At 39.8% G+C, this 14,473-nt stretch overlaps 1 protein-coding gene across 8 annotated transcripts; it reads left to right on the forward strand.

Moving 5' to 3' along the window:
• The first annotated feature begins 40 nt into the window (after positions 1–40).
• LOC115347788 (tubulin alpha-3 chain) lies at positions 41–14,149 on the forward strand. Of its 8 annotated transcripts, XM_030029480.2 has the most exons (6): positions 96–184; positions 8,972–9,426; positions 11,019–11,241; positions 11,752–11,900; positions 12,825–13,505; positions 13,742–14,149. In XM_030029480.2, the coding sequence occupies exons 3-6, from the start codon at positions 11,121–11,123 to the stop codon at positions 14,045–14,047; spliced, it is 1,257 nt and encodes a 418-aa protein (XP_029885340.1). In that variant the 5' UTR covers positions 96–184; positions 8,972–9,426; positions 11,019–11,120; the 3' UTR covers positions 14,048–14,149. The 8 variants fall into 8 exon arrangements, with proteins under 8 accessions (XP_029885341.1, XP_029885340.1, XP_029885339.1 ...); XM_030029481.2 differs by lacking the exon at positions 8,972–9,426 and having other exon boundaries at positions 41–184; XM_030029479.2 differs by lacking the exon at positions 96–184 and having other exon boundaries at positions 8,791–9,426.
• The last annotated feature ends 324 nt before the right edge of the window (positions 14,150–14,473 follow it).

A 14,473-nucleotide genomic window follows, 5' to 3' on the forward strand; every position in this document is an offset into this window, starting at 1 on the left:
ACGCTGCTTTCCCGCCCCCCCGCCCCGCCCGCCAGCGGTCAGCCCGCGCGACCCGTGCCGGAGAAGGCAGACAGCTCTCCCTCCGGGGCTCCCGGCCCTACCGGCACACCGCGTAAGCTTCATCGGACACGGGGGAGCGTCAAAACGATCCGTTCGCGGCGGTGGAGAACAACTGCAGTTAACCGTAGGTTATAGACAAGGGAACGTTCACGAGTTTGCAAAGATGCCAAGAAACTGGGAGAGGACGGAAAGGGCAAAGCAGGGGTTTGTCAGAATGGGATTTTCTGGAAGTTTATCTTGTAATGAGAATCCGATTTAGAAAGTAGCCTGCCTCATACACTGACCAAGATAAAAGCATGTGGTACACTACCTTATGCAGAAAACAGTACGTTGTTGTGAGTCGTTGACGTATCTGTATGCGAACGCATCAATCGTTGCCACTGTCAGTGACCTTTAGAAGCATTTATACCCTTGCAGGATAAAGCCTTTTGAAAAATACTTTCATGTCACTTAGGTGAAACCACTCTGAAGTTTCCTGCAGCTTCTCCCAAAAACTAACCAAGTGAGCTGTAATTTAAGTGAAATAGATATTTGCTGTAACCAACAGCAGATGAGGAAAATAGAATTTTTCTTCTTCATTGGCCTACTGTTAAAAAAAAAAAAAAAGAGTAGTTTTAAAAGCTTCCTTTGCTAAAAACTGAATACTTTCACCCACTGCTCCAGCATGCCGTTCCATCCCATTAAATAATTGAAATACTTCACAAAGTCACTGAGGCAGCCACTGCTATCCATTGAAAGAAATGTTCTGTCAAAAAGGGATTTATGCAGCAGTCTTCCTGGATTAACCTGGATGCTAGATGAAAGAAAGTTACATGGTTTTATCTAAAGATGCAGGTTAATGTAAAAAACCCAACCAAACAAAAACCCACAAACAACAACAAAAAGGAAACCAAATCCTAGCTTTTCAATTATGTATCCTTAAAACTTTGCCAACAACTTCTGTATAAAGATTATCATCAGGGAAAACTGTCCCAGAATTAAAATCTAATGTATCTGATGTATAAATTTGTTGGCTTATAATAGATTTGCCAGACTAACTTTGTCAGAGGCTAAAACAGTAAAAGAAAACCCAGATTGTTAGATTGATTTTTGACAGAATTTTCTTCTATGTGAATACATAATTTCTCCTCTTTAGATTCATACAGATACTGCCATGGTCCGAGATAGTTTTAAGACTGACTTACTCCATCTTTAGAAGCCAATTTTAACTTCAGTCTACAGAGATCTTTCAAACTGAAGTGTAGGTTTCTAGGCAAGACCCTGTTTTTCATTAAATTACTGACACATTCTCACAGATTCAGTGGTTCAAAATGGAGTTTAAAATCTGTCCGTGTACCTGTTTTGGTCAGTGCAAATTTACTGAAATAAAACTTATGTTACAGCTTTTACAATTAAAACTATATAGTTGCAAGGAAAACTATAATAAGATAGGATTCTAGGTAACTATTTATTAGACTTTTTTTTTTTTTGAGAAAAAAAGATTGATAGAATGTTCTCCCATAAGGACTTGCACATCTGTCAAAACCAAAAGTGACAGAGTTCATTTATAGTAATTTTCCAACAGAAGCTCTTCTGCAAACTGGACTGGTTCCCACTTGCTTCCTAACTCTTAAGCAATGCATGTGGCAGACTGAAGGGAATCCTACTCTCAGGCAAGCCAGGAGACCTGGGAAGCAGAGCCTAAAACTGAGCTTCCAACCTCCACAGTTCCATGAAAACCTACAACAGATAATGCCTTGCAGTCAGAAATGCTAAGGCTTGCACAGTTCTCTGCTTTCTCCCTTTCACATACAACTTTGATATTTCAGATTGCTACACATTTGAAGAGGAACAATGTTAAATATCAAAAGCCTTTCAGAAACAAATACTTTTCTTCATTCATTTATACTGTTCATTATCCCCATACTGTTTCCTTATACTCCCCCCCCCACCACATAATTTTTCTTCTTGCATACAAAGCTTGCAAGATTTTTGTTATCTTTTCTTGAATATACCAGAAACAGAGTCATCTATAAAATAACAGCATATTCCAGTCTGTTTTTTTTCCAGTGTGATATGATCAATAAGTCTGAGACCACAAAGATCAGCACACACCATATCCTATAAAAGGTTAGGCTTATGTCCTGTCTGTGTTTTCAAAAGGGCTGTATTTTCTGCATCAGGAGTTCAGCATCTACAGACAAAATATCCGGCAGTGATGGAATATCAAGTCCTTTCAGAATTTTTTAAAGGACATTTTAAAATCATAATTTCTCTGGAAGAATACATGAAAAAGGCTGACTACATAGTCCCTCTTAGAGGCTCTATACTACAGCTAATATTTTTGAGAACTTACTTTCTCAGGCTCATTTCCTAAAGTGAAATGAGTGGTCTACAGTGATGCCTCCTCTCATTTCTCCCTTTGCTGACGCTAAACATTTTTTCTGTTGTTACCATAGGATGGCAATGCTGCATAGGCCTATTTTTTTCTCATCTGTGCCACAGTCATTGCTGTACGTGTAGGATAACTGCCTTTTCATAAAGATTTATGGCCACAAAGAGTCAAGGTGAAAATTCTTCCTGAGCTCACATGACCTATCAGGCCAGAATAGTTAAGATGTACAAGAAATTCTGTAACTAAGAGTATATAAAGGAGTTTGACATGTATAAAAGGATAATAGGAAGAGCTGAACATAGTCAAGTCAGTCAGTGGTAAATGGATAATTTTATAGTTTAAATGTAAATGCTATCTTGGCATGTATCTGCACAACTTTTTCCAGCAGAGTACAATTAATGGCCCCACAGAATTTTTGCCAGTAAAAGAGGGAATATAGCTTTGTGCACAATTCTAAACACCAAAGTTCATGAGAATTAAGTTTGATCAGCTTTAGTTAGACAGTGATAAGGAATAAAAAATGTGCATTACAAGAGGCCTAAAAGAGCTTGGCTTACTTAATGTACTAAGACAAAGTCTGAGAAACAGGGTATGATTAATTTTTATACACATATCAACAGAGCAAACCACTGAGAGAGGAAGTAGATTATATAACCTAACCAAAATTGTTCACACAAGCACAAATGGTTGTAGCTACTCATACGTACATTTAGACCAGAAATAAATAGAAAAAGATACTAACATGAATAGTTCGGTTCTAGATAACCCTTCCAGAAGGAATGAGACCAAAATAAATGGTTATCTTTGAGACCAATTTATAATAGGAATTCTGTGACATAGCTGCCTGTGTCAGTAGGGAACTGTACTCAGTTAAGTCAGCATCAATGACATACCAGTAAATGGAAGAAAATTAGTAAATCCCCATAATTTGGTACTCTCAGCAAGCCAATGGTCTGAAGATGCAGGAACGAACATATCTGGAATCTTGAGACAGAGAGTGAAATAGATCTGTGGGTCACCATGAGAGAAAAAAGTAGGCATCTTGGGAGTATGGTGGAGCTCAAAGAGTCTAAGTCGTGCTGTGGAAGTGCTTTTCTCTCCTTGGCTTACAGGAGGAGTCTAGAGCAACTGGCTCACAAATAAGTTGCTTCAGTAAGCTGTAGAAGTTATGAGTTACATGAAATGGACAAGGGCCTCTGCCCCTACTGCGATTCAGACCAGCTTGAACTATTGTCATATTGGGCAGGAATTTGAGGAGCACAGAGCAGATTTGCCTAGCAATATTTTGACCCTAACATATTCATGCATCCCTAAGGAAAGAAAAAAAAAATTATCTTCTTGTGAGGACTTAAAAGCAAACAAGTTAACAAGCTAATCTATTTTTATGTAATTAATAAAGGCAGCAGTGTTCTTTGCGTGTTTTCCACTACACTTACCTTAGAAAAACCCGAAGCACTGCAATTAGAAACACATCAGCTCAGGTTAGGCTCATGCTTAGCATGAATTAAGCATCACTCCACTGGCCTCAATGAATTAATAGCAATTTCTTCATTTTAATTTTTTACCAGTTCTACTGTTAACAGCAGATCTGTCATTTGCTTTTCTTTAAATTTTTGGGGTTTAGGGTTTATTTTTTTGGTGGTTGGCTGGTTTAGGGGTTTTTGTTTGGGCTGGGTTTTTTTGAGAAAAATAAAAGGTAAACTGCTATATCACTTTTGGTGAAAAGAACAAGATGCAACTGATTGATGTTAGTTAGCAGATGCTTCGCTTCACAAATGTGTGGTACATTTATTCTAGGTGGAACCTCATTTGAAGTAGTCTCTACAAAGCCTGTTTTATTCTAAATCATGCTATAATTTTATACAGTTTAACAAGAACAATACATGAAAAGCATCAGTTTTAGTCTAATTTCACTCTGTTTTAGCTACTATTTCTGGTAAAAATGAGAAAGAGGTAATCACATTGTTCTCCTTGCTCAACAGTAAAAAAAAAAAGTATGTGGAAAAATTCATTGATGATCTTCATCATAAATATCCTAAAATCATTACAGAGTGGGTTTTTTTGTTTGTTTGGAAGTTTTGGTGTTTTTTGTTTTGGTTTTTTGTTTGTTTGTTTGTTTGTTTTTTTACAGTTTTATAGTTAACACAGGAAATGCCGTTAATTACTGCAGAGTAGCTTTTTTTGCCTGCCAATTACAAAAGCATAATATAAGGAAAGGTCTAGAAATTAATAAATTAATGGAAACAATGTTAGTAATGTTAACAGTATTTTAATCACTGTAATTTCTACTCTAAGAGGGAATATGTTTTAAAAAATGTGAGTTAATACTGTACTGTATCATCTTGATGCAGCTGAGAAAAAATGGCAGTAGCAATTTTCTTATAAAGAATTCTACACTACAAAGGAATAGATAACAAGTATTAGATCTTAAGGGTCATTAATTATTTGTTAGTATAGCCTATACTGTAAGAAAATTTGATGAATCAACAAGAGGTACTGATTAATGGAACTCCACAGTGCTATCAGATCTACTTGCATTTTATAGCCTAACAAGAAAGGTGTATAACCTCCTCATTGCAAACCAGTGTAGCCTTCAAAAATGCTTGCTTTAGTAATTGCATTTGTGGCTTCTTCTTTACTAGATATGCTAGTTTATAGTATTTTTATACTGTCTTCCTATTGGTAAATTCTCTAGATTTCTAATATTTACTAGTGAATTATAATAATTCTTGAAATCTCTCTACCAATTAAGCCATATTCTATTTGTGAGTAGTTCTATGTTTCTCCAAACAAGACACTCAGCATTTGAATCATAGTAAATAGTTTTCATAAGGAAGAAGGGCCCAAGCAGCATCTTGCCTAAAGTTATGTTAAAATATGTTAGACATATTGACGAAAACTTAAGAATGATATAAGTGTTGTCACTAGCTAGGAAGTCACTGGAAAAAATGATACCCCAGGAATGACGGCATGCTAAAAATAATGTCATGACCACTTTTGCCCTCTCCAATTTTAATCCCTATCCCATCTTGGCCTGTACCCAAAGTCCCATTTTACTGCAGGAGACTAAACAATAGGCCTTTATTATTGGCTCCAAATGACTGGCTGATGGTTTATGCCAATATAGGAATAATTTACAGATACAATAGTAAGACAACAAAAATGTATAAATAGAACTTTTAAAAAAATGCGAAAGGACTTGCAAGAGGAAATGGATGGGCAAGGGGCAAGGAAAAAAGAAAAAATCTTAGCTGAAACATCTGAAGACCCTCAATGCGTGTAGAGACCCAATATAATAAGGACATAAAATTGCATTCTACTATAAAGTCTGTCAACTTTTACTACTCCCGTGTATTTCAGGATTCAAGCAGACAAACACACATACAATTCAGATGCAAATGCACACTGAGCACCTCTCTATCAGATGCAAGTTGCAAAAGAAAAACAGGAACGCTGAAGTTAAGGGCACTATCACTTTTAGAAACTTATTGCCTTGGTATATTTCAATTACATTAAGACAATGTTGTCTAAAGAAAACTAAAGGTATCATCCTTCAAAGCTTGTTTTCTGTCCTGCATGTACAGAGGGGCCAGTCCAAAAAGGACCACCTTTGAAGTATTATCTATCTGTCATTTATACTGAAAACCACCATCATTTAAAGTCACCTCCATAACTTCTTCAGAAAAGCTATTCACAGAAAGATCTGTAAGATGATACTTGACTGTTTTCAAATAATCCAGTGCAATTTTATAAAGATGATATAATTTGATATTAATATATTAAAAGTAGAAAGTAAAGAAACCTTAATTTTAGTATGTTATTCATGAAAAGAAAACCCCAAAGATAAAAGGATAAATTGTTCACAAGCAAATATGTCCCCCCCATCTTTTTTTTATTTCCAAACTAAATAAAGGATTGCATTCCGCTCAAGGGTTGCTTCAAGAGTTCCCAGCACTGTAGGCAACATACCATTTTCTCTGTATCCCTTCCAGAAAAAGGAAAGGGATGGAACAGGGACAAAAAGCAGCAGTGATGAGCCTAGGAGACTCAGGCTAGCTCCTCTGAAGAAAAGATGATTCAAAGGAAAGATGCAAATGCTGTTGCTGCTGAGTGGTGCCATCTTTGTCTCGCAAAGGGCTTCTGCCCAACATCTGAATCTTCCCAGTCTGGTTTTCCAGGCTTTATATGACCAAAGCTAGGCCTTTGTGCAAGAAAGTGCCTACACTTAGACCTGGCCCTTCTAATGCAATGTTTATGTAAAATGATTCAAGCACAGATTTTTTACTCTCAATAGAAATTTTACCAACTTTTGTACTGCAAAATGGAGTTACAACTCACACGATAAAAAGCAATGATTATGTGGGTGTAAATCAGCATAAAGAACTGGACACAATAAAGTGTCTGGCACCTTTAAAAATGAGCACAATAAATAAATTTTTTTAAAAAGCCCAAATGGGCCCATTTTCAAATTACTTTGGTGTTTCTAAAACTGCATCTTAAACAGACTCCTCAGTCACACTGCTAAAGATAAGCTTCAGGATGGATGAAGCACACCACCACTCAAAAGAATTACATTCTCTTTTATAATGGCAATCTTCATTAAAAGCCTATGACTTTCAGAATCAAGCTGTACACCTATCTCTTAAAACTCTCCTGTCCTGGGCTTTAAATTAACTCTAACTTTAAGGCCAAAGTCATATTTCAACCATAAACTAGGTCATCCTTAGTACATAATTAATTTGTCTTTGCAAGCCTTTTCTATGCAGCAGGCTTGAAAGGAAGTATGTCAGCCTTTGGTATCTCTGACTTTAAATATAACCTCACCACTAACACCAGTCTCAACTTAGGATATTATTATATGGGTGTGAGTGTTATCTTATTTCCTCACTCCTAGTCCTCTATGTATTAAAGAACTTATCAATAAACCAGCCTAACCCACAACACTACCAGAGATATAGACATACATACATTTAAATTATGTACAAAATATCATGTGTAGATGAAAGCAAGTCATGCCATAGACCTCCTTCAGCTCAATATTCCATAGCAGTATTGACTCTATAAAACTAACAGAAATTTAAAGTGGTAAGAATCCTATTGTTACATTCTTGAGTACAAGTGGGAAAAATCTGTTTAGTAAGAATATGGCCATATTTGCATCAGTTCCCAGGTATAAACTGCTTTTATAAAAAGGCTTGTTAAAAAAAAAAAAAATCAAAACGATAGCAGGAACCAGGCATTAATCTCAGTTTTAAATTGCTCCCTCAGATGTAGCTTTAAATGCAAGTGGTTGTAAATTATGTAAAACCTCATAAAAAATTGCATAAAACTTGCACTGGAACAACTGAAATCTCATAGAAAAATACTCTAGCTTCAATCATTAAAAAAAACAAAACCAAAAACAACAAAACCCCAAACAAAACCCAACAACAAAACACTATTGAGTTTTGTAGTTTCTTTTGAAAGGTTTTCTTTTCTTCTGGAACCACAGATACATAGCTTATATTTTGCAGAGAAACAGAACTTAACTACCTCCAATAACCTGAAATCACACCTTGTGGGCAGACCCCTGAAACAGAGAATGTCTTTTGCTCAGCATAGCATTTTTTAAATACAGAGCAAGGATACAGTTTACCAGAATTGAATGTGAATAGCTTGACGTTTATAATAACACATGGAATTTCTTTTCCCATTTCAACTTTCAGGCAGCTCCCTCAACAAAGTTAAGTTTTTTCTTCAACTTTCATTCACTCTGTCAGAAAGATAATAATCTAGACTGAATATTTCTATTGTACAAGGCTGTTATTAATCTATGCCCAAGTTTAAAAAGAAAGTCTTGACAGAAAAAAAAAGGATTATTTGATTGTAATGCCTTCCTGTCCAATCTTGATTAGAAGTACATTAAAATAAATGAAGACTTCTAGCTAGATATCTTTCTGTGAGATTTCTGTTGGCCTGTTAGTCAGAACTAACATTACAGAAGAATAATCTTCTCTGCTGCTAGTAAAAAAATTCAGAGCACTTCCTGCATTTCGTGGACCAGTTTGATCTCCTCCAGCCTCATGTACCCACCAGGAAAAACCTCCACGCAAGAATGCTACACGGGGAGCATTACAGGCGATGTGCTGACCACTGGAAAAGAATTAAGTTTTGACAGAAAGGAGAGGGAGAAAGAGGAAAGAAGGGGAGAAAGAACAGGCTGCCCAGAGAGGTTGTGGATGCCCCATCCCTGGAAGTGTTCAAGGCCAGGTTGGATGGGGCTCTGAGCAACCTGGTCTAGTGGAAGGCATCCCTGCCCAGGGCAGGGGGGGGGTGGAACTAGGTGATTTTTAAGGTCCCTTCCAACCCAAACCATTCTGTGATTCTATGAAGAGGAAAGAAAGGGAGAAAGAGGAAAGAAGGGCTGAAAGAAGAACAAAAGGGAGGAAAAAACCAACTGTGGTGTGGCTGCTACTCCAGAAACCAACCAAGCGTACTCACTTCAGCTCCAGACATCCAGCTTCACCTATCCACCGGGCAGTCTTTTTCTGCTGGCAGGGATTTCCAGGCCTTCGGAGGTCTCCTCTCTCCGGCCGGAGCTGCACGCAGGCACTCCTGCCGTTGCCCTAACGAGCAGCGGCCGTCTCGCGGCCTGGAGAACGGCCATTGCAGCGGCGCGCCCCAGTCAAGCCAGAGCTTCGCAGCCCTCCGCACCTCCAGCTTCTGGCCCGAACAACCCCCAGAGCCGGTGCGAGCACAGCTGCCCACAGCGAGCCCGCCCCGGACCTTCACCACAGCCCTGAGGGCAGCCTCAGCCCACCCCGAGGCGCCTCCCACGCCGCAGTTTACCGCCTCGAGCCGACACCCCCACGCCCAGTGCGGCTCAAGCCCCGCCCTCTGGAGACACGACAGCTCGCGCGCTTTCAGGAGAGCATGTGGCAATCATCGCTCCACGTGGGGAGAAGAGCGCCCTCGGCTAATCAGTGGTCTCCGTTCACCTCTAGACCGCCCAGGTAACAGCCAATGGGGAGCCCGCACGCGAGGGCGAGGGGCTCGAGGCGGTTAGCCGTCGGCAGTTGGAGCTGTGCGACTGGTGGCGGTGGATGTAGTGTGGTGCGGTGCGGCCGGAGTTCCTCAGCTTTGCAAGACATCATGGTGGGGAAGGGAATCCTCGGGGCTGGGGAGGGGAAGGGTACTTGGGAGTGCTTCTGCTGCGGCAGTCTGGGGAGTTTGGACCGCATGCGCTGCGGCAGGACTTGCAGGCAGCCTCTGCGTGGAGTCCCCGCGGTAGCAGTAAGGCAGATGGACTGGGGAGAAGGAGAGAAATTGGTGCAAGAGTTAATAGTTCAAGGGAGGCGAGGCACAGAAACTGGCCGGTGGCTAGTAAGACGAGATGTGTAGAAAAGCGACGGATGTCTTGTCGGTGGCGGGCGCCTCCCACGCGGAGGGGTGAGGGGCGGGCTGAAACCTGACCCAGGCGGGAAAGCACGGCGGCAGCCAACCGCATCGCTCCGCCGTTGCTGGGCCGTCTCGCCGAGCCAAGCCGCAGAGGCTTGCGTATAGCCAATCAGAGGAGAGGAGTGTGGCCGGCAGCCAATGGCACCGCGTGCTCCTGAGAGGGCAGTGGTGAAGGGGCGGGGTGGGCCATTGTTGCGGGGATTGTCTGGCGCCGGCTGCGAGAGCGGCATGGCGGTAACGCGACGGGGGATGGGGAACGGTGAGGCGGCGTGAAAGCTTCGGGAACTTGGTGCCAACCGAATGGGAGTGGAAGTAAGCACAGAGTTAGTCTCCCTGGCAAAAGACTTCTGACAGAACCACGGGGTGAGAATCAAAACGTGCAATCAAGGATACAAGTTTTGATGAAGCCGTCAAGAAAACAGGAGAAAGCAGCCCAGATGCCCTACTTTTAATTCACTACCTCTGCTTTTTCATAGATACACTGTAACAGTAAGCTAGAAAAATGGCTTATTTCCGTCTGGGGTGTAAGACAAAATGGAGGTCTTGAGAGATTAAACATACATGGCACAGTTGCTTAGAATCAAAGGAGCTGGATAAAAGTGGGCAGATGACATATGATGGGGACTCGCAGATGATTTCACAGAGGAACTCAAATATGTATGAATTGCCAGGGGCAGTTATAAAGGAAAATGTATTAAGTGGTCCTGTGCAGGAAAGATTCTTGTGGCAGTTATCCAGTATGCAATTTGGCAACAAATCAAGGAAATTTAGGGATATTATATAAAGAAGTCTTCCAAAACTAAAGGAAGGTGAAAAAGAGACTAGGCAGAATATTAAAGATATGATATACATGCAGCATGGTAAGGGATGATGAATCTGTATTCACCCTCTGTGTTCGTAGAGACTATATTGTCTCTAAGATCTTCCAATATTCTCGAAGTCAGCCCAGGTCAACTAAGGTGAGTAGAGTCTTGCCAGCAGCAGACAATTTGATCAGTTAAATTGTCACTCGAGCAACCAGGGAATACTGCAGCAGAGAAAGATCGTGGAAAGATACAACCCGCAGATAGGTAGTTATTATGAGAATAAAATCTAGAAGACAGGTAGCTCCATATCTCATTGTCATTGTACTGTTTTTAATTTGCAGCGTGAATGCATATCCATCCACGTTGGTCAGGCTGGTGTTCAGATTGGCAATGCGTGTTGGGAATTGTATTGTCTTGAACATGGGATCCAGCCTGATGGTCAAATGCCTAGCGATAAAACTATTGGAGGTGGAGATGATTCATTTAATACCTTCTTCAGTGAGACGGGAGCTGGTAAACATGTTCCCAGAGCAGTGTTTGTGGACCTAGAGCCAACCGTAGTTGGTATGTACCCAACATTAAAGATCTTCAGTGTAAAAGTGCACATTCCCTATGGTCTTTTTTGTTTGTTCAGAACACTATATATTAAAAGATGTGTGTCTGGATGCTGTTTTGACATTTGAGGTTATTATTTGAAAGAAATGAAATAATGGTCTACAAGTAACAACATTTGGAAAACAATAGAACTTTTTTAGAGTCTGGATAATCTTTCTAGACTGCTGCACTGCATCCAGAGTTTTGTTAAATTGCTATCTGCAGTCTTGTCTATACCTGTAATGTAGTTTTCTGAGTGACCTCTGTGTTCTCAGGTACAAATACTGCTTTGTGAGTGCCTGATGTTTTCCCCTAAACAAAGGGGCTGAAGTTGTGCCAACTTTTTAGGCTAGTCAGACAAGTTGTGTGTAGTCAGGGATGCTGTCTACACTCTTTTGACATGTGCACTTAGTGTGTAGTCACTAGGCAGCACACACAGAACTGATCAAATTTATGTTGTGGTATTTTGTTTTTTTGTAGATGAAGTACGTACTGGCACATACAGGCAGTTATTCCATCCTGAGCAGCTCATTACTGGGAAAGAAGATGCAGCCAATAATTATGCCAGAGGCCATTATACCATTGGAAAAGAGATTGTTGATCTAGTGCTAGACCGCATTCGCAAACTGGTGAGAATTCATGCTGCAAGTCAGTATTTAAAATAATTGATACAGCTCTATAGCTATCTATAACGATAGTTTGCTATGTTTTTTCCCTAAGAATTTTGTGCATAGTTGATTGCTTAAAACGGAACAAAACAAAACAAAACTTTTATCTCCTTGCCCCCCTCCCGCCCCCAGTTAAATAAAAATTCAGTCAGTAAAACTTAAAATTTTTTAGGCTCTGAAATATTATTTCAAAGTATTTTAAGGATACCTCAGAAACATATTATGAAAGCCTTAAACAAGTGTAACAACCTTTGTTACACTTTTTTGTTTGTTTGTTATTTTCATTTTGAATCATGCCATTATTTGTCATGCAAAATATTGCTAGTACCCTGAACATCAGGTTATGGCTGAATGCTTAGCAATCTTAATTACTTCTCTATTTTTTTTAATCATGACGTTGCATTGTGAGATATTCACATAGAATAATATGATTCAAAGTGAAATAGTGATTGTCTACTTAAAATTACAAAAATAAACACCCCCCTTGTTTTCAACATCTGGTTGATACTTGCTGAAAGCTAGTATGGGAACATAAACAGATCCTAAAGCTGTAACCCAGCTGTAGTTTATAGTAACTTGTCAACAGTGGTGCACAGCTGCTCTTGCTTACAGTGGTATTAAAATGGCATCAGAGACAATAAAGCAACTTTAAAGTATCGAAATACTCTATTCAGAAAAAGTTATGCAGAGGCACTGGTACTTTTGAGTAAAAGACATGCAAGAAAAAAGGAAGACCACCTTTCAAGAATGCTGTTTTTTTATTGTAACAGTCTAAACCTAACAAACTTAAGAAAGAAATGCTTTTGAATGATTATTTTAATACTGCTTTCTCCAAAATCATCAATAACTTTTTTTTTCTCCCACTTTTTTTCCACCCCATTATAGGCTGATCTGTGCACAGGGCTGCAAGGTTTCCTTATCTTTCATAGTTTTGGAGGAGGCACTGGTTCAGGGTTTGCATCTCTGCTCATGGAAAGGCTCTCTGTCGACTACGGCAAAAAATCTAAACTAGAGTTTGCGATTTATCCAGCACCACAAGTTTCCACTGCTGTAGTGGAACCTTACAACTCAATTCTAACTACCCACACAACATTAGAGCATTCAGACTGTGCCTTCATGGTCGATAATGAAGCCATTTATGATATATGTCGTCGTAACCTTGACATTGAACGTCCTACTTATACCAATTTAAACCGATTAATTGGGCAAATTGTTTCATCCATCACAGCCTCACTGCGTTTTGATGGAGCCCTCAACGTAGATCTGACAGAATTTCAAACTAACCTTGTTCCATACCCACGAATCCATTTCCCCCTGGTAACATACGCCCCTGTCATCTCTGCTGAAAAAGCGTATCATGAGCAGTTGTCTGTGGCTGAAATTACCAATGCTTGTTTTGAACCAGCCAACCAGATGGTAAAATGCGACCCTCGCCATGGCAAATACATGGCCTGCTGTATGTTATATAGAGGTGATGTTGTTCCCAAAGACGTCAATGCAGCGATTGCTACTATCAAGACTAAACGTACCATTCAATTTGTGGATTGGTGCCCAACTGGATTCAAGGTACTTCCATAGCTTTTTAAGTGGTTGATGTTTGAAATACTAGGAAATGTATAGTATTCAGAGGTAACAGTCATTCTACAACATTGTAATGTCCCTGTTAAATCTTTTGATGAAGAAGTGCAGAATAACTGTAAGCTATTTATTTGTTCGTAACCATGGTGATTTTTGATTGTTATAAGAAATCAGTCTTTAAGCATTAGCACTCATGAGGAAAGTTTTCATTTGTTTTCTTGAAGGTGGGCATTAACTACCAGCCTCCAACTGTGGTGCCAGGTGGTGACCTTGCCAAGGTCCAGCGGGCTGTGTGTATGCTAAGTAATACAACGGCTATTGCTGAAGCATGGGCTCGCCTCGACCACAAATTTGATCTCATGTATGCTAAGCGTGCCTTTGTACATTGGTATGTTGGTGAAGGAATGGAGGAAGGAGAATTTTCTGAAGCCCGGGAAGATCTGGCTGCCCTTGAGAAAGATTATGAAGAAGTTGGTGTAGACTCAGTAGAAGCAGAGGCTGAAGAAGGAGACGAATATTTAGAAAACTGAAGTCTGGAAAAATTTATTGGGGGAAAAAAAAAAAAAGAATTGCAGAACCCTGTTCACTTGTTTGATTGTTTTCAAATAAAGTTTTAAAGGTTCTACCTTCTATTTTTTTCTTCTTTGCTATTTATTTATGTGTATTTGTGTGCACTTTCCTGTGATCCCAACATGTTCTGAGACATACTCTCTTTGATTTTTGGTTTCTTACAAGCAGGAAACTGTTTCTTCTTCAGGTTGTTACAGTACTAACATCGCTGTTACTATTCCAAGCCTGTCTGCACAATACAAAGGAACCTAATCTTTCCTGAAGGCGTTTTCCCAGAAAGGCTGGCTTCGCAGAAGACTTCTTAAAATCTCCAGGGTTAGTTAACTGCGTGATACCGTACTTAAGTAATTTACCTGACTAGTTATGGCAGATGCTGTTATCTTTTT

The sequence above is a fragment of the Aquila chrysaetos genome, chromosome 10 (assembly GCF_900496995.4).
Source record: "Aquila chrysaetos chrysaetos chromosome 10, bAquChr1.4, whole genome shotgun sequence".
Taxonomy (NCBI): Eukaryota; Metazoa; Chordata; class Aves; order Accipitriformes; family Accipitridae; genus Aquila; species Aquila chrysaetos.